This window comes from Ovis canadensis, chromosome 13 (genome assembly GCF_042477335.2).
Source record: "Ovis canadensis isolate MfBH-ARS-UI-01 breed Bighorn chromosome 13, ARS-UI_OviCan_v2, whole genome shotgun sequence".
In the NCBI taxonomy this organism is placed as follows: domain Eukaryota; kingdom Metazoa; phylum Chordata; class Mammalia; order Artiodactyla; family Bovidae; genus Ovis; species Ovis canadensis.
The window spans coordinates 35534706-35558926 of NC_091257.1; the positions used below are offsets into that span (position 1 = coordinate 35534706).

Here is a 24221-nt window from a genome sequence, read left to right on the forward strand (position 1 = left end):
GAAAAATACCTTACTTATACACAAATAAAAGTAAAAATTACATCCAATTTCTCCACGGAAACAATACAAGATAGAAGAAAGTAGAATGACATTTAAAGTGTTGTAAGGAAAAAAAAAACTGATGTAGAATTCTGTACCCTGTGAATTTATCCTTTAAATATGAGGAAGCTATAGACTTTCTCAGACAAACAATAAGAGCATCTGTTGCTAGTAGACTTGCCTTGCAAGAAATGTTAAAATAACTTTTTGAGAGGAAAAAAATGATCTGAAATTCAGAGCTGTATAAAGAAAGGAGTATCAGAGGAGCAGTAAGTGAAGGTAAAATAAAAAAATGTTTTATTTTCTTATAATAGATAGTTTGTTCAAAATAATAAAAAGCTATAATGTGTTACATATGCTTATATATTTATGTATATCTCTATATATGTATGTGTGTATATATACATATACTTTGTTGTTTAATCACTAAGTCATGTCTGATTCTTTGTGACCCCATGGACTGTAGCCCTCCAGGCTCCTCTGTCCGTGGGATTTCCCAGGCAAGAACACTGGAGTGGGTTGCCATTTCCTTTTCCAATACATGTGCTTATCTCTGTGAAATTAATGACAGCAGTAATATAAGAAATGAAAATGAGGAATTAGGGTTATTTTGTTGTTACAAGCTATTCACACCACCCTTGAAGTGGTATGTTGTTATTTAAAAGTTGTCCTGGATTAGTTGCAAATGTATAATGTAGACTCTAGGGCAACCAGAAAAAAGCAAAAAAAGAAGAAGAAGAAGAAGGGAAAAAAAAAAAAAGGGTAGCCTGTATTTTAAAAAAGGAAAAAAAGGAAATCAAGCCTGGAGTGCTGCAGCCCATGGGGTCGTGGAGAGTTGGCCATGAGAGTGACTGAACAGCAACAACTGTCCGAGACGCATAGATTCGGCAGGCAGAAAACCAATAAGGACGTAGTTGAACTCAATAATTTTTACTGTTCTGGAAATGAAAGAGAAACTTAAGCAATGTGGTATTAAATAACAGATTTAGTTTCTGTGGCTTATTATAATAAATCATTGCAGTTTTAACCTTACTTTTTCATTTCACAATTTTATTTTCTCTAAAATGAGTATACATTAAAAAATAATTATGATGATTAGTAATTTTTGCTTCAGGCAGTATTTCCCATGCCAAACTGTGTTGAAAAATAATGAACTTCCTAAATTCCCTACCAAGAGCTGAGAAGCAAAGAGGAGAAGAGAGAAGAAATAAGTTACTTTGATTAAATAGGGGTTTGGAGGAGAAAATGTGTATAATGCTAACATTTTCCCATGGATTTTGACCCTGGGACTAGATTGGTGAAGAAATAAACTTATGTAAGTCATTAGTTTGTTACATCTCTGTGTGTAACAAACTAAAATATTCTATTTTAATGTTTCTATCAGGATAATATTGGTAGGTTTTGAATATTGCATGATGTGGCAGGATTACTGTAAATTTTTTGGTATTTTTAAATGAAGTATAGTTGATTTACAATGTTGTGTTAATTACTGCTGTACAGCAAAGTGATTCAGTTTATACATATATATACATTATTTTTTGTATTCTTTGCCTTTATAGTTTATCATATAATATTGAACATAATCCTCATGCTATACAATAGGACCTTGTTGTTTATTCATTCTCTGTATAAAAGCTTACATAAGATTACTATAATTTTTTGTTTTTTCTTTTTTTAAATTTCATTTATTTATTCAGCTAATTAAGCAGTTTTTTGCCAGGCACTGGGAAAATGGCAATGAACAGAACTGAGCAAAGTCTCTCCTTCATGAAACGCATTCTGATGAGTGAAGAGTGAGGGAAGACCAAAAAAATAAAATAAATAGGTAAAGATATGATATATTAGGAAAGTGCCAACAATAAAAATAAAGAAGTGAAGCAGGAGACAGTTGAGTATAGGAGATTTTAGATACACCAGTAAACAAGGATTCACTGACAAGGTGATATTCAAATACAGATCTGATAGAAATGAGTGGGCAGGGCATGTGGACATTTGGGAAGGAATCCTGGCAGAGAGGGGCAAATTCAAAGGTCCCTAGACATGAGAATGCTTTATAAAATGTGATTTTGGATAGCATGCTTTATCGGCTAATTTCCTTTTTCTCTCCACCATATATTGGAAAATGTTTTCCAGGTGCCTCCAGGGGGCGCTGTGATTTTGAGTTTGATCTTTGTTCCTGGGAGCAGGAGCAGGATGATGACTTTGACTGGAATCTGAAGGCGAGCAATGTCCCTGCTACAGGCACAGAGCCAGCGGCTGACCACACCTTGGGAAATTCATCTGGCCATTACATCTTTATAAAGAGCTTGTTCCCTCAGCAGCCCATGAGGGCAGCCAGGATTTCAAGTCCAGTCATAAGTAGGAGAAGCAAAAACTGTAAGGTATGGAGAAAAAATTAAAACAGAAATGTTATAAGCAACTTCTGATAGAGTCAAAAACAGAAAACAGAATGGCCAGAACCAGACCAAAAAGTGAGTTTGAATGCACTCAACTTGGAATTTTGTGAGAGTCAGAAAGTGAAGATGAAAGGGAAGGTTTGTTAGAACTGTTGGAAGAATTTATCCTGTGGATAAGTTCCATAGACAAGGAATCTTGGAATCCATTGGAAAAATGTCATGGTTATTATCCATAACTATGGGTGAAAGTGAAAAAAAGTATTAGTCATTCAGTCGTGTCCGACTCTTTGCAGCCCCATGGACTGTAACCCACCAGACTCCTCTGTCCATGGAATTCTCCAGGCAAGAATACTGGATTGGGTTGCCATTTCCTTCTTCAGGGGATCTTCCCAACCCAGGGATTGAACATGTGTCTCTGCATTGCAGGCAGATTCTTTACTGTCTGAGTCACCTAGAACAAAGTAAAATATTGGTTGTGTCCACTCAGGGAACTTGGCACTCATTGGAATTATGGGAATTTCATCATAAGGAAGAGAATTAAACAGCGAGAAATAGCAAATAGTTAAATATTTCCAAGAACTAATATTAATCATAGTTGACACCATGATAAAATGGTTGGACATCTTCACGGAAAATTAAAGACTGAAGTTGACCCTTTAAAAGGTAGAATTTCTAGATTAGGAAAAAATGATTTGGTGATTATCCTGTGGAAATTTGAAGAAAATGTTTATAGAGTGTTAAAAATGTAAGTAGAGTTGTTTGGATCTTCATATGATGACTATGCATTTGCAAGGTCCTTCACTTTTCTTTATTATTTGTGTGACTGTCTGTTTTTATTCCCCAAGGGATTTGAGCCAGCTAGGCTGGGAGCTAAATTTAGCTTTACATATAAATTAAGCACTCAGAAATGACTTCATGGCATCTTTTTATAAGAGGTTAATGTGTGAATAAATGTGCCCTTTATATTTATGACAAAAAATACAGTCTTCATAGCTATGAACACATGTATTTGGACTAGTGTATTCCTCAATGTCTGAACATTGAAAAGGAAACAAATTATATCCAGAAAGTTGCTAGCTGATCAAAGAATCAAACTGGGAGGCATGATTTAAATCTTTATTATCTTCAGATTGTCATATTCTTGTATGTTTCTTTCAACAACACAGAGAGTCTTAACTCCAGAAGGAGGCATGTTAAATCTTTGCTCATGGGCTCTCCAGCTGAACCTGTATTTACTACAGGTGTTTATTCCTCTGTTTTATACTGACCACCCTTCACATCCTACCACTGCCCCAGCCCAGTCATGTTAAACCTTTAGTTTGTCTTAGATTTTCTGTCTCAGCTTAAGTTGATTTCATAGTTTAACACTCAGAGTAATATCTCTCTTCTCTCTTTAGGCATATTTAATAGTTTTTCTGCAAGAAAGTGACATGATCAAAGTTTGAAAGACGTAACTCAGCAGTCCAGAATGGATGTAATGAAAAAATACACAATTAACCTTTAATTAGTTTGGCAAACATTGAGTTTTAGAGAAGCAAAGAAGTCAAACTGAAATTTTATATACTTCATGTTTAATTTTTAATTAACTTTCCAAGACTGTGAATATACAGATTTATAGATATAGACACAACATATATAAACCTGGTGTTCTGGGGTTTTATTTTCAAGAAAGTATCGAGTAATTTGGAAGACAACAGAAAGAAGACTTCTTAGCTTTACTATTTAGACTTCCTCTAAGAATGTTCAATAGATTTTTCATACTGTAGTAACCAAGGGTTTCATTTATCTCTATTTTTGCCTGGTCCCAGAACTATAGTTCCCACTGTTTTAAACATCTGTGTGAGAATAATGAAGTATGCCTAGGAGAAATGTCAAAAATTAATGATGAATGGTTCATTTTATGAATATTTATGATATAGATTGTATACAAAGAAGTAAGGAAAAGTCATGCTGGAAATGACTGGGACTCTCAGATATAAAAAATTTATCAAGTGAGCAGAAATGACCTCCTAAACTTTCATGAAAATCCTTTCTGTCACTTAACCTTGTGGAATACCTTCAGGCAGAAAAAAATCAAACTGGAGATTTTTCTACCTTCTGAGGGATGGGTGGAATACAGAGAAGGATGCAGACATAGATAGATGAGTATAGAGAGCAAACCTCTGAGTAACTGAAATTTCTGGTGAAGATGCCTCCTTAAAAGAATTCAGTACTCGACAGATTTTTATTTGCTCCTGTTGCCCTGTGATTTTGTTACATTGTCACCAAGTATTCTCTGTAGAAATGGAGTGTTTGTGTTTAGATGTTTGTTTGCATGTTAATCCAGTGGTATCATTCAGAAAATGGCCTCAAGAAGATACAGAAGTGTTTATGTGACATAAAACATATGCCTTAGGCTTTCTGTGCAAATAAGACAAAACAAGGTAGAATACTGGAAAGACCATGTGTATGACTGCAGGGGCTCCAAACAGCTGTGTGCTATTGCCTGTTGGATAGTTTCCTTTCTTGCGTTCTGACACTGCTCAAGAGGCTGGCCTCAGACCCTTTTTGAAATTAATTTTTAATGGAATATATTTGCTTTACATTGTTGTATTAGTTTTCTGCTGTACAGCAAAGTGAATCAGCTCTGTTGTTATTTAGTTGCTAAGTCATGTCAGATTCTTTTGCAGCCCCATAGCTCCTCTTCATGAGATTTCTCAGGCAAAAATATTGGGGTGGATTGCCATTTCCTCCTCCAGAGGATCTTCGCGACCCAGAGATCGAAACCATGTCTCCTGAATTGGCAGGTGGATTGTTCACCACTGAGCCACCAGGGGAGCCCCCTGGAATCAGCTCTACACATACATATATCCCCTCCTTTTTTTGTTTTTATTTTCTTCCTCTTTAGGTCACTACAGAGCATTGGGTAGAGTTCCCTGGGCTGTACAGTAAGTTCTCATTAGTTACCTATTTTATAGATAGTGTCAGCAGTGTATATATGTCAATCCTGGTCGGATACTTTTGTTTCTCACTTTGTGCCACGCAGATTTGACCAGTCCCCCCAGAATAAGCCACAGTGGTCACAGAGTTCATGTTTTCCTACACTAATGTGTTAATCAATAGAATAAACATTTTTGGATCATAGAGTAATAGCTGAAGTTTGGGTATTATTCATCAGCTAGGAAATTTGCATAGATTGACTTCACAGAGCTTACCTCTTGATGCTGTTTGAAAGTATGCATTATGTATATGGTTTAATCACATTCTTTACCCTTTAAACACATCATTTCCCTTCTCTAGAATATAATATCCATGAGTACTAGTGTTTCTAAAATGTTATTTTCCTGCATGAAGATCACCCACCATTAGTTTTCCCTCACTCCTAAAAATGACAAGCTAAAAGCTTAAAAACACAGAGTCCATACTGTTCCTAACTCATAGTCTTCTTTTTTTTTAGAATTTCCCCAACTTTCTCCATCAGTGTTTTAATCACCAAAAATCTGGTAAACTCCATATTTGAAACACTGAAATGTTAATCCTTGGAAATACTCATATTAATTTTTACTTGGGGGTAAAACTCAAGTCTACTCTTCTAAAATATTTCAAGTAAAATTTAGAAATTGCTATTCTGGTGGTTTTGCTCTGTATAGTAGAGCCCTGAGGACCTTAAAGAACTGAAAATGTGTTTCAAGTAAAGAATGTGGTGGAATAAGCAATCAAGTACTCTGCTGTTTTGAAGGAAATGATTTAAGTTTCATGAGATGGAAATTTTCTTTAGTACCTGATGTTTCTTAATCATGAAAAGTCTTTCTATATAATACAGCACTTTTCAATAATATTTTTATCCCTTTGACAGTGGATTTTAAGAGTTTGTAGAGGAATCCTACTTTTATAAGTCACAATAAGGAAGTAAACGCCACTCATTTTTTTCAACTAAATTCCTGCTTGGTCCTTATTGTACTACATTCCATGTTTTGCAACATATGATTTAAGGCTGGACTAACTTCGTTCATTGATAGAGTATTCACTAAGCAATAGAACATACAGACCTATTTTTTCTTCCAGAATCTGTTAAGAGAAGAGAGGACAACATGATATAATTGAAAATAACATGAAATTAATTGTACTAATTATTTATAATATTTCTATTTTTGGTTGCAGATAATTTTTCATTACCACATGTATGGACATGGCATTGGAGCGCTCACCCTGATCCAGGTATCAGTCTCAAACCAAACGAAGGTCCTGCTTAACCTCACTGTAGAACAAGGCAATTTCTGGCAGCGGAAAGAGCTAGCCCTGTCTGGTGATGAGGACTTCCAACTCAAGTTTGAGGGCCGCGTTGGGAAGGGCCACCGCGGTGATATTGCACTGGACGACATTGTGCTTACAAAGAACTGTCTATCTTCCCATCACTCCATGAAAGAAGAACTCTCAGTGCCTCTTCCAACAGGTACGTTTTGATTTATGTAGTTAGTGCTTTTACAGAGTGGTAGGTGGGAAGGAAAGAAATGGAAAAGAAGTGACCTAAACACCTAGTGAATTATTCTTTTCATAAGGAAAAATCTTTTTGAATATAAAATGTTATCTTTTAAGCCTTTACTCATAAACTTGTCTTCCAATTTTTTCTCCAAGCTTTGGTGTATTTACCAATTCCTGAATTCTTCGTTTAGTCAGTATCTTCTTAGATCAATAAAATAAAGCTCCTTTGTTTTCAGTTTGATTCAGATTTCAATCTGAAATAAATATCATTCACTCTTAATAAAATGTAAGAATGTCTAGAACAGATTTATTCCATTTTAATTAGATGTTAGTGTGGTCATTTTATATACTTTATTCTCTTTAGACAAATACTTGTTTCATTTGAAAGAAATGGCAACCCACTCCAGTATTCTTGCCTGGAGAATTCCATGGACAGAGGAGCCTGGTGGGTTATATAGTCCATGGAGTCACAAAGAATCAGATATGACTGACCGACTAACACTCACTCACTTATTCATTTGAATGGTTTAATTTATATATTTAAGTCATTTAGATGATTGCCTATGTCCATCCATTCACCTAAAAATATTTGGGTAATTTTTCTTAATAATTAGATTAAAATGTTGACTTGATAGATGTCCAATATAATACATAGATTGGCAGTGTTATGTGGAAATAGTAAGTAGCATTAATCTCTATAATATATTAGAGGTATGAGATGAAAATAAATACAGTATATAGTGTTAAGAAAGCAAAAGAACAAATTTTATCAATTGATAACATGATATATATTAATATTTAAACTATGAGTTTGGAGAAGAAAATAAAAATGCCATTCCTTTTGTATATAAATTAGATATTGTAAATGAGAAATAAAAGTGCTTTAAGAAGAATGAACTAATTTATTTGTGTTGACAACATGGTGGGTGGAATGGGGAACCGTGCCATTTCTGCCTTGACTTCCTCATTCGTTTCACAGGGAATGTTTTAATTTGGTTAAGAGGATGTTTCTAGATAAATGTTTCCCCACTGACACATAATTAAGTCAGGATGTTTGCTTGAAATTTCCAGCACTATATGGAATGGTACAGAGTAAAACAAACATTTCAAAATTGTGTTGAGGGATATATATACTACCAAGTGAAAGTTAAAGTTGCTCAGTTGTGTCTGACTCTTTGAAACCCCATGGACTATACAGTCCATGGAATTATCCAGGCCAGAATACTGGAGTGGGTGGCCTTTCCCTTCTCCAGGGGATCTTCCCAAACCAGGGATTGAATGCAGGTCTCCCACATTGCAGGTGGATTCTTTACCAGCTGAACCATCAGGGAAGCCTAGATACTGACAGGAATTCAATGTAAAAGCATTTCAGATACCTCAGAATAATCTACTTCTTGATAAAAACTTCACCTTCTTTCTCTGTAGGAGATCTGACGACAGCTATGCTAGCTCTTGTCCAGATCTGACCTTTTAAATAGTAAATGTTTGATCATAATAAAAAGTACTCTCATAGCATCCAAGTAACAAGAGTGCAAAAGTTTTATGTAGAACCACTTTAAACTTCAATGAACAACTACTAAGTGGGATGTCAGAGGAACAAACCAATCTCATTGGGAATTTTAAATTCTTAAACCTGTGAAATCTGGAATGAAGTTTCTTAAACAAAAATAAAAAGACTGCCCAAAGGAAAATTTTAAAGTATGTACCAGGTGGTATAGATTATATATTAATGATAAAATTAAGGGTACATGTTAATATCACTAGAGTTCTTTGTATATCCTGATGCTATTGGAGATATTCTATTAAAATTTTTGATGAGTAGAAATTGAGACTCTGCTCTTAAGAATATCTTATTGTGATAGGGGAGAATAGGAAAACCATCTCAAAAATCACCTAATATTAGGTTAAATATAATAAAGTGCCAGTAGAGAGTATATATATATATATATAATGTTATGTATATATGTGTTTAAACATATTTGGAGGAGTGTCCTGGACAAATTTTTAAAAGCCAAACTGCTTTTTATTAGTCTTCATGAAAGTTGGTGCAAGAGAATTCAGCAATATGATGAACTTTTAACAGAAGTATAACGCAAGCCACTAATGTAAGCTACTTGTGTAATTTATATACACTAGAAGGTATGGCAAAACCAATACAGTATTGTAAAGTAAAATAAACAACAAAAAAAATTAAAAAAAAAAAAGAACACTGGAGCAGGTTGCCATGCTCTTCTCCAGGGGATCTTCCTGATCCGTGGATCAAATCCGGGTCTCCTGCACTGCAGGCAAATTCTTTACAATATGAGCCACAAAAGAAGGCTTATACTTAGGAGTAATGTAAAAAGGCCACCACTATCCATATAACTTAGCATTGTACCAATATATTAATAAAATGTTATGAAAGGAAAAAAAGCAAAGTTAATTTTTAGAATATATTTTGCCATTTCCTTCTCCAGGGAATCTTCCCGACCCAGGAATTGAACATGGATCTCCTGCATTGCAGGCCGATTCTTTACCGACTGAACTATATCCTTGTGTCAGCTCAGTTCAGTTCAGTCGCTCAGTCGTGTCTGACTCTTTGTGAACCCATGAATCATAGCACACCAGGCCTCCCTGTCCATCAGCAACTCCCGGAATTCACTCAAACTCATGTCCATCGAGTCAGTGATGCCATCCAGCCATCTCATCCTCTGTCGTCCCCTTCTCCTCCTGCCCCCAATCCCTCTCAGTATCAGGGTCTTTTCCAAAGAGTCAACTCTTTGCATGAGGTGGCCAAAGTATTGGAGTTTCAGCCTCAGCATCAGTCCTTCCAATGAACACCCAGGACTCATCTCCTTTAGGACGGACTGGTTGGATCTCTTTGCAGTTCAAGGGACTCTCAAGAGTCTTCTCCAACACCACAGTTCAAAAGTATCAATTCTTCGGCACTCAGCTTCCTTCACAGTGCAACTCTCACATCCATACATGACCACTGGATAAACCATAGCCTTGACTAGACGGACCTTTGTTGGCAAAGTAATATCTCTGCTTTTCAATATACTCTCTAGGTTGGTCAGAACTTTTCTTCCAAGGAGTAAGCGTCTTTTAATTTCATGACTGCAGTCACCATCTGTAGTGATTTTGGAGCCCCCAAAAATAAAGTCTGACACTGTTTCTACTGTTTCCTCATCTATTTGCCATGAAGTGATGGGACCAGATGCCAGGATCTTCGTTTTCTGAATGTTGAGCTTTAAGCCAACTTTTTCACTCTTCTCTTTCACTTTCATCAAGAGGCTTTTTAGTTCCTCTTCACTTTCTGCCATAAGGGTGGTGTCATCTGCATATCTGAGGTTATTGATATTTTTCCTGGCAGTCTTGATTCCAGCTTGTGTTTCTTCCAGTCCAGCGTTTCTCATGATGTACTCTGCATAGAAGTTAAATAGGTAGGGTGACAATATACAGCCTTGATGTCCTCCTTTTACTATTTGGAAACAGTGTGTTGTTCCATGTCCAGTTCTAACTGTTGCTTCCTGATCTGCATATAGATTTCTCAAGAGGCAGGTCAGGTGGTCTGGTATTCCCATCTCTTTCAGAATTTTCCACAGTTTATTGTAGTCCACGTAGTCAAACGCTTTGTCATAGTCGATAAAGCAGAAATAGATGTTTTTCTGGAACTCTCTTGCTTTTTCCATGATCCAGAAGATGTTGGCATATCCTTGTGTAGTTCACCCTGAATCATGACGGAACCCTGAATTAACTCAATATGCCCCAAGTATTATCATTTTAACACAAAAGCTATGTAAGATAATAATGAAGTATTCTATATTCTTATTTTCAGACTTAACCTGTAAAATTCAGTGTGTATTTTACCACTACAACCCATCTCAATTTGGATTAGCCACATTTTGATTGCTTGATAGCCACTCATTCTATCCCAGTGCACAGGAGATGAAGTAGGTACTGTAGAGCAGTTTTATGTAAGTCTGACAATTGGGTTCCATTACTTGGGGTCGAATTTGTGAATTCCAAAGAATTTCAGTTCTATTCTCATTTAAACAGAGGCAAAAATATACCCCTAGGCTAAACGGGGAAGCACAGGTAGGTACCATGTTCTAGTGAAGTAGGTACTAATTTCAGACATTCTTCTTACTTGGTATGTGTTGTACAACTTTTCTGAAACCCAATTTCCTCATCTGTTATTCAAAAAGAACCAATTTCTTAAGTTCTTAAAAGAAAAAGCGGTAATCACCTATATGGGCTGCCCAGGTGGTGCTAAGGTGAAGAATCCACCTGCCAATGCAGGAGATATAAGAGATGTGGGTTTGATCCCTGGGTTGGGAAGATCCCTGGCGAAGGGAATGGCAACCCACTCTAGTATTCTTGCCTGGAGAATCCCATGGACAGAGGAGCCTGGTGGGCTATGGTCTATAAGGTCACGAAGAGTTGGACATGACTGAAGCAACTTAGCACGCACACACACAATCACCTATATAATTTACCTAGTCTCATGTCTGGTATATTCTCTTGTTTGCCATGTATTCAATAAAAGCTATATTATTTTACATTATCTGATATTTTGAGCACCTTACCAGTATTCCTTAGATGGTATAGACATTTGAGTGTGAGCCTCCATTATTTGCATTTTATTAAGAATATATTTCTACCATGTGTTTTAGCAAAGTTTTCTCTCTTGCAGAGATCACAAGCATATAATTATTTTATATTACATGGTAACCATTCAATCTATTATTTATTGGAAACCTCTTTAACTTAGTAATTTTTATTTGTCATTAATAACGTATGTGTATGGCTGTATCTTTGAAATATTTCTCAGTTTCTCAGTACTGCAAAAACACTTAACCTGGAACTTTCACAGATAAATGAAGGATAAATGATATTCAGGCAGTGGCTATATCCACTGAACTTCTGAAAGTGACTTTAGTTCACGCACACTTTTCATCTATATTCATGGGTGTAGGCTAATAATTCCATCAAGGACAGCTTAAAATAGAAAAAGACAAGAGGAGGCGAAACATATATATTTAGGAAGATGCAATTGAACTGAATCTGGAATTAGTGCTTCTAATCAGTCAAATAAGAACCAGAGCTTTATTAGCAAAAGTAATATTAGGGGGTTATTATTGAGTCTTTAGAAGTTATATTTATAAGCTTATTTTGATGGCAATTTTGTTAATTGCTAAATGATGATGGAGAAAAATAATTGTTTAATGAATTTTAATAAGAAAAAGACAACCAAGATTCCTCTTTTAAACATCTGTATGGAAATTCAGCCACTATCATATTGACTGATATTTAATAAAAATTATAATAAGGACAGAGACCAATTCTAATCTGTGTGTGCATGCACATATGTGTTTTAAGTAATTTATAAATATGAGTCATAATTATGTTTTAACATGACAATTAACTTTTGCTTAAAAGATATGTGTAAGGGAGTTTGAGGTCCACGTGTACACACCGCTAAATTTAAAATGGATAACCATCAAGGGCCTACTGTATAGCACAGGGAAGTCTGGTCTCAATGTGATGTGGCAGCCTTGGTGGAAGGGGAATTTTGGGGGAGAATAGACACATGTATATGTATGGCTGAGTCACTCTGCTGTGCACCTAAAACTATCACAACATTCTTAATCAATCAGCTATACTCCAATATAAAATGAAAAGTTTAGAAAAGGCCAAAAAAAAATGTATAAGGCAATGGAGCATGAATGGATTAGCTTCTCTTTGAAGCCAAGTATTTCCTTGAAATACTTGGGGGGAGTTTAAAAGTCTCGTACCTGCTGATGAGAATGCTGGCATGGCAACTCAGAGTCCTCCGCTGGGAAATCTGACTGATTATACTTGGCTCTGAAATTTAGTGGACCCTGTATACAGGGTTTAGTGCTAAGTGCGTGTGTTTGGGGTTTAAAAAGATGAGTTTGGACTTTTGTACTGCTTACTCCTTATAAGGTGTCACCTGATCTGCTTAACCTCTCTAATTCTTATCTTTCTTGTCCATAAAAATGGAGCTATTGGAATCTACTAAGTGATCTGAAAAATAATGGAGATCATAATATATAGTATGTTTTAAGCAACCATTGGCATACAGTCAGTGTTTAGTACATCTCCCTTTTTTCTAGCAGTTCTCTCCCTGTTGGGGAGATTATGAAATTAAAGTGTGCATAAGTTGAAATTTCTTAAAAGCATGTTGTAAACTTGTTTTTTTCTTTTTCATGTTCCATTCATTGCTTAAAAATTCAGATTTCCTCTGACCCTCCTATTTTCTTCAAAGAATTTGCTCTCACAAAAGCCCCTAAATTGCTAAATTCTCTAGTTTTATTTATTATTCATAATAAACAGTGAAGAGGAAAGAAGTGGTCCTAAGATTCAAGGAAGTTGATGACTTGCGTATGATGTGGTTGGGGGCAGAGGAAAGTTCATTTTAGATATACAAGCTTACTCCACCCAGTGTTTTCCAAGTTAATATATTCCCAGTAAAATATCTGTTGATTTTCATGGAATGCCTATATTTCACTCTGGTTTTTTTAATTTTTATTTTTTATGGGGGATAATATTTATATTGGAAACTATATTTGCACTACTCAACACTGAGAACACTGTTTAAGCAACATATTGTTTAGAAAAGTCTCAAGTTCCATTCCAAATACAGTCAACAGACAATGAGGTTTTGAAAATTTCATGCAGTGACCATACAGAGGAAGTTCATCATGGACACTGCTCTGGTTAGGGGAAGCATGAGAGTAGTATATACCCTGTAAAATATTATTTTATTTGTGCATTTGTTCTGACTATGTTTCTTCAGTGCATATTTTTGTCTAGTGTAAACAAGAAATTCCTCCAGAAATTGAGAAAATGTTGAAAAAAATTGAAAGTGAACACAAAAGAGTTTCAGTGTAAGAGAAGATAAGGGAAATTATAATGTTAACCAATATGAGCTGGTTCTGAAGAGGTAGATTTAAACAGTAATTGAGAGGGACTTCCCTGTTGGTCCAGTGGGTGAGCCTTTGCCTTCCAAAGCAGGATGTGTGGGTTCGATCCCTGTTCAGGGAGCTAAGATTCCCATATGTCTCTCAGCCAAAAGACCAAAACAAACAAACAAACAAAAACAGAAACAATACTGTAACAAATTCAATAAAGACTTTAAACCAGTCCACATCAAAAAACCCTAAAATCTTTTTAAAAATTATTGAAGTGCTCTTATATCTTACTGAAGGATTTGCTATTAAGTTTGTTCCTGTAAACATATAATATTAGTCTAAGGAAAACTCAGACACTAACTAATTAAAATGATAGACATCATTGGCTTGAAAGAATTTATGGCTCTTATAATTGCAGGGATAAACATAATACCTTAATTGGTGTTCTGCTGTGTTTCATTTGCATTTTTAGAACTTAGTTGGGGTTAGATGAGTAGATTGTGTAATGCATAATAATTTTTCACACTTAAATAAGGTGAAATTGGCTATGGATACAGCATTTTAAAACAGAACATCTGGGACTTCGCTGGCGGTCCAGTGCTTAAAGACTTCACCTTCCAATGAGGAGGTGCAGGTTTAATCCTTGGTCAGGGAGCTAGGATCCCACATGCCACAAGGTCAAAAACCAAAAGTATAAAAGAGAAGTATTGTTGTCACAGGTTCAATAAAGATTTTTAAATGGTCCACATCAAAGAAAATCTTTAAAAATCTTTAAAAATAAATGGAACATCTGAATTTAGAAACATGTTTTTAACTATGTTGGAAGGAACTATACTGTAAGTTTTCAAGGAGGCATGATGATAGACACAGTTGAGCAACACTTGGACTTGTGAGGGTTCAGATTTGAATGGCCAGGGGTGGACTGGGACTTTTAAAGTCTGAAAGCTGTATTTCTTTTGTGCTCCCTGGGTCTATTGAAAAAACAAATACCTGTCTCATGTTCATGGGTATAATCATTAATTAACTCTCCTTTTTTCCTTTAATATAATAAAAATTTATGGATTCTTCTTTTTTAATATATATTTGTTCCAAGTAGAACAAAATTTTCCTCACTATAGTAGGAAGGCATCCATCAAGCCCCATTCTTTTTTGTGTCCCAAGTCTCTCTATTGCTAGTGATGACTATATTTTATAAATGTTCTTTCCTCTAATTTCAAATATAATAGAACAGACATTGTATAAAGTTCTATACATTTTAGATAAAGAAATTTGTTCCTTAGTTTTCATTTTATTTATTGATTTATTTGTTGGATTCCACAGATAAGTGGTACCATACAGTATTTGTCTTTCGCTGCCTGACTCATTTCTTTTAGCATCAGATCAGTCGCTCAGTCATGTCTAACTCTTTGTGACCCCATGGACTGCAGCATGCCAGGCTTCGCTGTCCACTACCAACTCCCAGAGCTTGCTCAAACTCATATCCATAGAGTGGATGATGCCATCCAACCATCTCATCTTCTGTTGTCCCCTTCTCCTCCTGCTTTCATTCTTTCCCAGCATCAGGGTCTTTTCCAATGAGTCAGTTCTTCGCACCGGGTGGCCAAAGTATTGGAGTTTCAGCTTCAGCATCATTTAGCATAATACCTTATAAGATCATCCATGGTGTTGCAAATGGCAATATTTTATTCTCTTTTGTGGCTGAGTAGTATTCCATTGTATGTGTGCATAAATAAAGTTTAAATATATGGCATCTTTATCTTATTTAAACACATCAGAATATTTTAAATGATAGTGGAGGTAATGTAATTCCAGTTGAACTGTTTAAAATCCTGAAAGATGATGCTGTGAAAGTGCTGCACTCAATATGCCAGCAAATTTGGAAAACTCAGCAATGGCCACAGGACTGGAAAAGGTCAGTTTTCATTTCAGTTCCAAAGAAAGGCAATGCCAAAGAATGCTCAAACTACCACACAATTGCACTCGTCTCACATGCTAGTAATGCTCAAAATTCTCCAAGCCAGGGCTTCAGCAATACATGAACCGTGAACTTCCTGATGTTCAAGCTGGTTTTAGAAAAGGCAGAGGAACCAGAGATCAAATTGCTGACATCCGCTGGATCATGGATGAAGCAAGAGAGTTCCAGAAAAACATCTATTTCTGCTTTGTTGACTATGCAAAGGCTTTGACTGTGTGGATCACAATAAACTGTGGAAAATTCTGAAAGAGATGGGAATACCAGATCACCTAACCTGCCTCTTGAGAAATCTGTATGCAGGTCAGGAAGCAACAGTTAGAACTGGACATGGAACAACAGACTGGTTCCAAATAGGAAAAGGAGTGCGTCAAGGCTGTATATTGTCACCCTGCCTATTTAACTTATATGCAGAGTACATCATGAGAAATGCTGGACTGGAAGAAACAAAAGCTGGAATCAAGATTGCCAGGAGAAATATCAATCACCTCAGATATGCAGATGACACCACCCTTATGGCAGAAAGTGAAGAGGAACTGAAAAGCCTCCTGATTAAAGTGAAAGTGGAGACTGAAAAAGTTGGCCTATAGCTCAACATTCAGAAAATGAAGATCATGGAATCTGGTCCCATCACTTGATGGGAAATAGATGGGGAAACAGTGGAAACAGTGTCAGACTTTATTTTTGGGGGGCTCCAAAATCACTGCAGATGGTGACTGCAGCCATGAAATTAAAAGACGCTTACTCCTTCAAAGAGAAGCTATGACCAACCTAGGTAGTATATTCAAAAGCAGAGACATTACTTTGCCGACTAAGGTCCGTCTAGTCAAGGCTATGGTTTTCCCAGTAGTCCTGTATGGATGTGAGAGTTGGACTGTGAAGAAGGCTGAGTGCCAAAGAATTGATGCTTTTGAACTGTGGTATTGAAGACTCTTGAGAGTCCCTTGGACTGCAAAGAGATCCAACCAGTCCATTCTGAAGGAGATCAGCCCTGGGACTTCTTTGGAAGGAATGATGCTAAAGCTGAAACTCCAGTACTTTGGCCACCTCATGCGAAGAGTTGACTCATTGGAAAAGACCCTGATGCTGGGAGGGATTGGGGGCAGGAGGAGAAGGGGACGACAGAGGATGAGATGGTTGGATGGCATCACGGACTCGATGGATGTGAGTCTGAGTGAACTCCGGGAGTTGGTGGTGGACAGGAAGGCCTGGCATGCTGCAATTCATGGGGTCGCAAAGAGTCAGACACGACTGAGCGACTGAACTGAACTGAACTGAATATGATGAAATAGTACTAATGCTGCCTATTATTAATTATATTACATATTAGTTAACAATGGCATAATATCAGTTTTAAAATTCCCTATTTTGTAAGGCAACTAATGAATTTTCATTTATAATTCATTCTTTCATAAAGTTTTACTACAGTATAATTATTATACAGTTAATTACATAAAAGTAAGTGCGCTTGTCTAAACAAGTTATCATTTTTTATTGAATCACCCAGTATTGGAACTGTGGTAGTCTGCTTTTTGTTCTGAAATAGCCATTTTCTTTTTCTTCTTGTGGTATATAAGATAGCCCTATATTTAGACAGGCATATAGCTAAGCATTTCATTGCTGCAATAAATATAAAATAGCAGTATTTTCATAGACTGAAAGATTCAATAACATATTGTAACTTTATGGTAAGGGCATTTAATATCTTCTGTGCTATTGATAATTATAATTTTTAAAGTGGTATCTTTAAATTTTTGTTTTCTATTTGTTTTGAGGATAGAAAAGTGGTTGATTTTTAAAATATTGTTTATGGTAAGGATAAGTACATATTTGTTTGTTTGCTTAGTCACCAAGTCGTGTCTGACTCCTGTCACCCTATGGATTGTAGTCCGCCAGGCTCCCCTTCCATGAGATTTTCCTAGCAAGAATACTGGAGTGGGTAGTCATTTCTTATTCCAGGGGATATGGGTAGAAAAGTAGTTGATTTTTCCTTTCATTTTTTTTTAAATTTTTTATTTTTTTAATTTTAAAATCTTTAATTCTTATATTAACCTTGTTTATGGTAAGGATAAACACATATTTAGGTAATCTTTAATTTTTCTTGGTTTATATAATTTTTTTTATAGTTTTTATGGAAGGAGCTTTATTATATAATATTTTAAATGCTAAAGGCAAGTGACATTTAAAAAAATAGTCTCTTAAAATTCAATTTTCTATTTCTTTTTGTTACTGGTATATATAAATATAATTACCTTTTATTATTATATCCTTATCAACTCATTTTTAATTGAGGAAAAAACTATATTTGTCAGCTTCCCTTGCAATGAATGTGACTACATTTTAGCCAATGGACTCTGAATGGACACTGCATGTACTCGGTAGATTGTACATTAAAAGACAGAAACATTCTCTCCATTTCCCTTCTCTTCTCATCAGCTGGTTGGAATGTAGATGTGATGGCAGCAGCTAAAGTTCTTATTTTAGTTCATGAGGTTGAGTAATTGCCTCCTTAGCATGTGACAGGTAGAAGGGGTCTGGTCCCCTAGACTGCAAAGGGTAGAACATCAGTCTGTGGTTGTTTGGCAGTGAGAGGGGGAAAAAAAACCCTCTCACTTTGTCATTGTCTTTTGATTTGGGACAGCAGCCCAGTCTATATCTTAATAAAGGAACTTGTTATTTTCAGTTGCTACATGCTGTGCCATTATGATGTTTATTTGGATGTTGGCTTGTCTCTAGTTATTCTTAGAGGATCTCTAATTTTCCACCTGTCACCAAGAAAGATGTTCGATGATCTCTGTATTGGCAGTTGGTCTCTTGGGGAATCAATTCTGGGAGTCATTCCTGTGCGAACTCAACACACATCACTCCTCCAACTATTTCAACAGTCTTTCAAATGCATAATTCTCACTATCCAATCACTTTCTGTTTAAAATGTTTAGGATGATTTGGGTTATCTGCTTTTAAATGCTGATTGATCTTAGCATTTTGTACCAAAGGCTTGACTTTATTGTTTGCATTAGTTCTATTTGTATGAATTTTCTAAATGTGCCATTCTGATTCTAATGAGCCAGTGTGTCAAATGTCACTTAAAAACCTTGCTTGCAGATTTGATTTCAACCTCTATTGTAAATTTGCAGTCTGGTAAGTCAAACTCTGTGTCTGATTTTTGTGTGTGTGTGTGCCTATATCAGCCTCCTGTCTACAAGCAAAAAGAAATTTCTTTAGGGTTATAGCAACAACACTCTGAATTTCTGATCAAACCTTAAATAAAGTATTGAAAGTTCTGAGCCAATTAGTTCTTTTTATAAACTCTCTGGCTATGAAATCCAATGTAGCCAACTCACTCTGATAATGCCTGAATTTCTTATGCATTTCACATTGTACTAGGGAGACTACAACTTACACTTCTGTTTTGCTTTCAATGGACACTTTTTTTGATAAGTATGGATGATATTTAAATGATAGCTGAGGGACGTCCCTGGTGGCTCAGATAGTAAAGAATCTGCCTGCAGTGCAGAGACCTGGGTTCAGTCCCTGGGTCAGGAAGATCCCCTGGAGAAGGAAATGGCCACCCACTCCAGTATTCCTGCCTGGGAAATCCCATGGACAGAGGAGCAGGCTACAGTCCTTGGGGTCACAAAAGAGTCGGACACAACTGAGCAACTAACAGTTTCACCTTCATACCAGCTTATAATGATTAATGATTATTTTATTTCCTATTAAATGACTGGTAGTAGTGATAATTGTTACAGAATTCTCAAAAATGTGTTTTTGTATCGTAAACATTTTCCTTTGCATTTACAATTTGGTTCTTAGGAACTCTAAAACAAAGCACTACATTTGTATTCTCTTAAATAATATATGTTTGTGTTTCTCATCAGCTTGATCCTTACTGAAATATTTATATCATAAGCAAAGTTAGAAATTATAGCATTATTGGCATTATCTTGGTTGTCAAGGTAAAATTAAGCTGTTTTTACTGTTTGGGCCCCCAAAGTATATTCTGGTTAAATAAAAACCAAGAAAGATTGTGCAATAAGCTATTTTAATGGTTGAATGTAAGTGAAACAACACAAACTACATTTCTCTTGGAAGAAAAACATGGTTGTGTGAAATCAAATATATTACATGTCCCAGTGCACTTAATATGGTGGAAAATTTCAGATTCATTTCAAATGTCAATTGGCTGTACCCTACTGATGTAGTAGTGGAGAGAGGTACAGTTTAATTTTTAACTTTATCATTGTTCCAAGAACATGTCCTTTATTCAGTTTAAGATTTCTGTTTCCAAATAATTTCTATTCATTTGTGGAAATGATAATGGGAATTAGAATATCCGAGTGCTGTTATTATTAGTATACTTTTTCAAATGTTTGGTTGTGCTGGGTCCCCATTGCTGCCCTGGCTCTTCTCTAGCTGCCATGCGTGGGCCTCTCATTGCAGTGGCTTCTCTTGTTGCAGAGCATGGTTTCTAGGACCCACAGGCTTCAGCAGTTGCGGCATGTGGACTCAGGAGTGGTGGCTCCTGGGCTCTAGAGCATGGGCTCAGTTGCGCAATACCTCCGCATTTACGAGCTCCCAGCTCTGGTAACGACCATTCTGCTTCCTGTCTCTATGAATTTGATTACTCTAGGTACCTCATATAAGTGGAATCATACAGTATTTTAAGACACTGTTTTTTAAACTAAGTTGCTCTGTGTAGGAACCAAATAGTAAATTAATAGCACAAGTAACTGTATCCTGACCACTGTTTCTATTGTATTATGATTAATATCCAACATTAGTTTCAGGTGTACAACTGAAACTGCTATAATTCAGTGCTCTTATACGTGATGAAATGACTACCACAATAAGTGTAGTTACCATCTGTCACTATACACAGTTGTTAACAATATTGATTATATTCCCTATGCTGTGTGTTTCATCTCTATCACATTTATTATAGCTGGAAGTTTGTATGTCCTAATCCTTTTTACCTCTTTTGTCCTTCGACCCAACCCAAGTCCCTCTGGTTTTGTTTTCTGTGTCTGTGAGTCTGTTTCTGTTTTGTTTGTTCATTTATTTTGGTTTTATGAAATTCCACATATACGTGAAATCATACAGAATTGGTTATTCTCTGTTTTACTTATTTTACTTAATACCCTCTAGGTCTACCCATGTTGCTGCAAATGACTACATTTCAATTTTTTTATGGCTGAGTCGTATTGACAATTTCTTTGTCCATTTATCTATTGATAGACACTTAGGTTGCATCCATATTTTGGTTATTGTAAAATAGTGCTGAAATAAATAAGTGCATATACCTTTTTTTAAAATTTTTTTTAATTTTAAAATCTTTAATTCTTACATGCGTTCCCAAACATGAACCCCCCTCCCACCATCTTTTTGAATTAGTGTTTTTGTTTTCTTCATATAATCACATAGAAATTGAATTTTTGGCTTGTGTGATAGTTCTTTTTTTCTTTACTTTTCAGGTATCTCCATCCTGTTTTCCATCATATATGGAACAGTTTTCATTCCCACCAATAATGATAAAGGTTCCCTTCTCCTCCATCCTGACCAACACTTGTTTCTTGCTTTTTGAAGATAGTCATTTTGACAGGTGTGAGGTGACATCCTGTGTTTTTAAATTACATTTTCCTGATGGTTAGTGATATTGAGCATCTTTTGGCCATCTGTATTCTTCTAGGCTGCAGTCCATGGGGTCGCTAAGAGTTGGACAGGACTGAGCGACTTCACTTTCACCTTTCACTTTCATGCACTGGAGGAGGAAATGGCAACCCACTCCAGTATTCTTGCCTGGAGAATCCCAGGGATGGGGAAGCCTGGTGGGCAGCCGTCTATGGGGTCGCACAGAGTCAGACACAACTGAAGCAACTTAGCAGCAGCAGCAGCATTCTTCTTTGGGGAAAATGTCTGTTCAGCTCCTCTGCTCATTTTTTAATAGGTATCTTTGTTTTGTTTTTAATATCAAGTTGTAAGACTTCTTTATATATTTTGGATATTAACACTTTATCCAGTATATCATTTGCAAATACCTACTCCAGTAAGTGGCATTTTTTTTTTTCCTTCTCTTTTCAGCACTTTAAATACATCCTGGTACTCTCTTGTAACTTATAAAGTTTCTGCTAAAAAATAAGCTGATAGTGAAGATTTTCTCCTTTTTACTGATGTTCCAGGGCTTCCCTGGTGGTATAGAGGTTAAAGTGTCTGCCTGCAATGTGGGAGACCTGGGTTCGATCCCTGAGTCGGGAAGATCCCCTGAAGAAGGAAATGGCAACCCACTCCAGTATTCTTGCCTGGAGAATCCCATGGACGGAGGAGCTTGATGGGCTACAGTCCATGGGTCACAAAGAGTCGGACACGACTGAGCGACTTCACTCACTTTCACTCACTTTCTCTGTATTTATTCTGCTTAAGATTCAGTGAACTTTCAGAATCTAAGAATTGAGGTTCTACATAAATTCCAAAACATTCTAAGCTATTATATCTTAGAATATTACTTGTTCCTCATTCAATCTTTTCTGTCCTCTGGATCTCTGCCAAAAATTATGTAGTATTTTCTCATCTTTTTTTTTCCTTTTAAAAAACTTTGTTGCTTAGATATAGTGATATGTACATGTTTCCAATATACAGTTGATCCTTGAACCACACAGGGATCGGGGGCACCAACCTCCTGTACAGTTGAAAATCCTTGTGCTATTATCTCTGCCTCAGAAATAAAGGATTTAATAAATGATTCATCCAAGGGCAGAGGGCTGAAACAGTTTGGATAGAATCATCACCCAACCATGATTTTTTTGATTCCACATATTGATTGGATTCCACATTTTGATTCCACATATTCCACATATCTAGTCAAATACAAACTTTTCCCCAAATTTAATTTACTGATCTGTAAAATGAAAATATAGGTACTATATTTTTTGAAAAAATCCACATATAATTGGAACCCAGCAGTTCAAACCAGTTGTTCAAGGGTCAACTATATAATTCAATGAATTTTAACAAATGCTTACACTGTTAACCAAACCACTTTGAAATACTGAAAATTTCCTTCACCCTAGAAATTTTCTTTGTTCTCTTTCTCAGTAATACTGCCCCCCCATTCCTCCAAAAGCAATAGGAGTTCTGAAGTATTTCTCCACATAGTAGATTTGCCTGTCATTAGCATCCCATCAGTGGTGTGTTTGGCTCCTTTTGTTTACATAAGGCTTTAAAAATTTATCCATATTAGTGAGTATGTCACTAATTTGCTTATTTTTTCCATGAATAGATGGATAGAAGACAAATTGAATAAATAATATGATATATTCTATTGTATGAATATGTCATAAGGTGTTTATTCATTCTGTTGATAAACATGGTTATTTCAACTTATTGGATATTGTGAATTAAACTGTTATGAAAATTTGTATACACATCTATTTGTCAAAATGTGTTTTATTCTTGTAAATATCTGGAACTGTGGATGCTTGGTCATTAGACAGATGTATGATTTACTTTATGAAAAAACAACCAAAGCTTTTTCAAAATGATTTTATAACACCACCAGCAGTGTATGAGATTGCCAGCTGCTACTCATTCTAACGTATGTTTTGTCTGTCTTTTTAATTTTAGTGTATGAAATGGTTTCTCTTTGTAGTTTCAGCTTACTTTTCCCTCACAATTTTTAATTGTGCTTTTGGCCACCTGTATGTGTCACTCAGTCTCATAGCCTTCTCCAATATATTCCTCTATGGAGTGCCTATTTAAGTTTTTTTTTTTTTCATTAAACATCTTGTATATTTAATATTAAGATATAAATATTAAGTTTAATATTAAGATATTTAATTAAAGTTATAGAATTTTTTATATACTCAGGATATAAGTAGCAACATATATATATTGTAAAACTTTTTTTCCTAAATGAATGTCTTAGTTCTTTAATGGTATCTTAATTATGAGAAATGTCCAATTTATCAGTTTTTTTTTTTTCTCTCTAAGGAATCTTTCCTTATCCAAAGTCACAAAGTATTCTTCCATGTTTTCTCATTAGTTTGAAAGCTTTAACTTTTATACTTAGGTCTCTGACTTGTCAATATTATGTATGGTGTTCCAACATCATTTGCTGAAATGATTTTTGTTTGCCTATTGATTACCTGGAAGCTTTTATCACAATTAATCACATAGGTACAGATCTAAAGCTGGTACTTTGTTCTCCTTTGTTTATATATTTATCTATTCAATATCCTGTATATTTTAATATAAGTGTGATTGGATTGTGATAGCTTCATATCTGTCAGTTTGGGGAGAGTTGATGTGTGATTAGTACTGAGTTTTTCTATCCATGTGCATGTACATGTATAGGTCTCCGATTGTTTGAGTGTTCTTTAATTTCTCTCAGTACTACTTTGTAATTTAATTGTATAGATTTTAAGAAGTGCTCAAAAAAGA

General features: G+C 35.7%; 1 protein-coding gene across 1 annotated transcript in view; it reads left to right on the forward strand.

The window, feature by feature from the left end:
* The window catches only part of MALRD1 (MAM and LDL receptor class A domain containing 1), a 595589-nt gene that overhangs the window by 245106 nt on the left and 326262 nt on the right, over positions 1–24221 (forward strand). Inside the window, exons 25-26 of the mRNA XM_069547391.1 lie at positions 2173–2420; positions 6576–6867. Of these exons, the coding sequence (XP_069403492.1) occupies positions 2173–2420; positions 6576–6867 (540 nt within the window). The remainder of the gene's footprint in view (positions 1–2172; positions 2421–6575; positions 6868–24221) is intronic.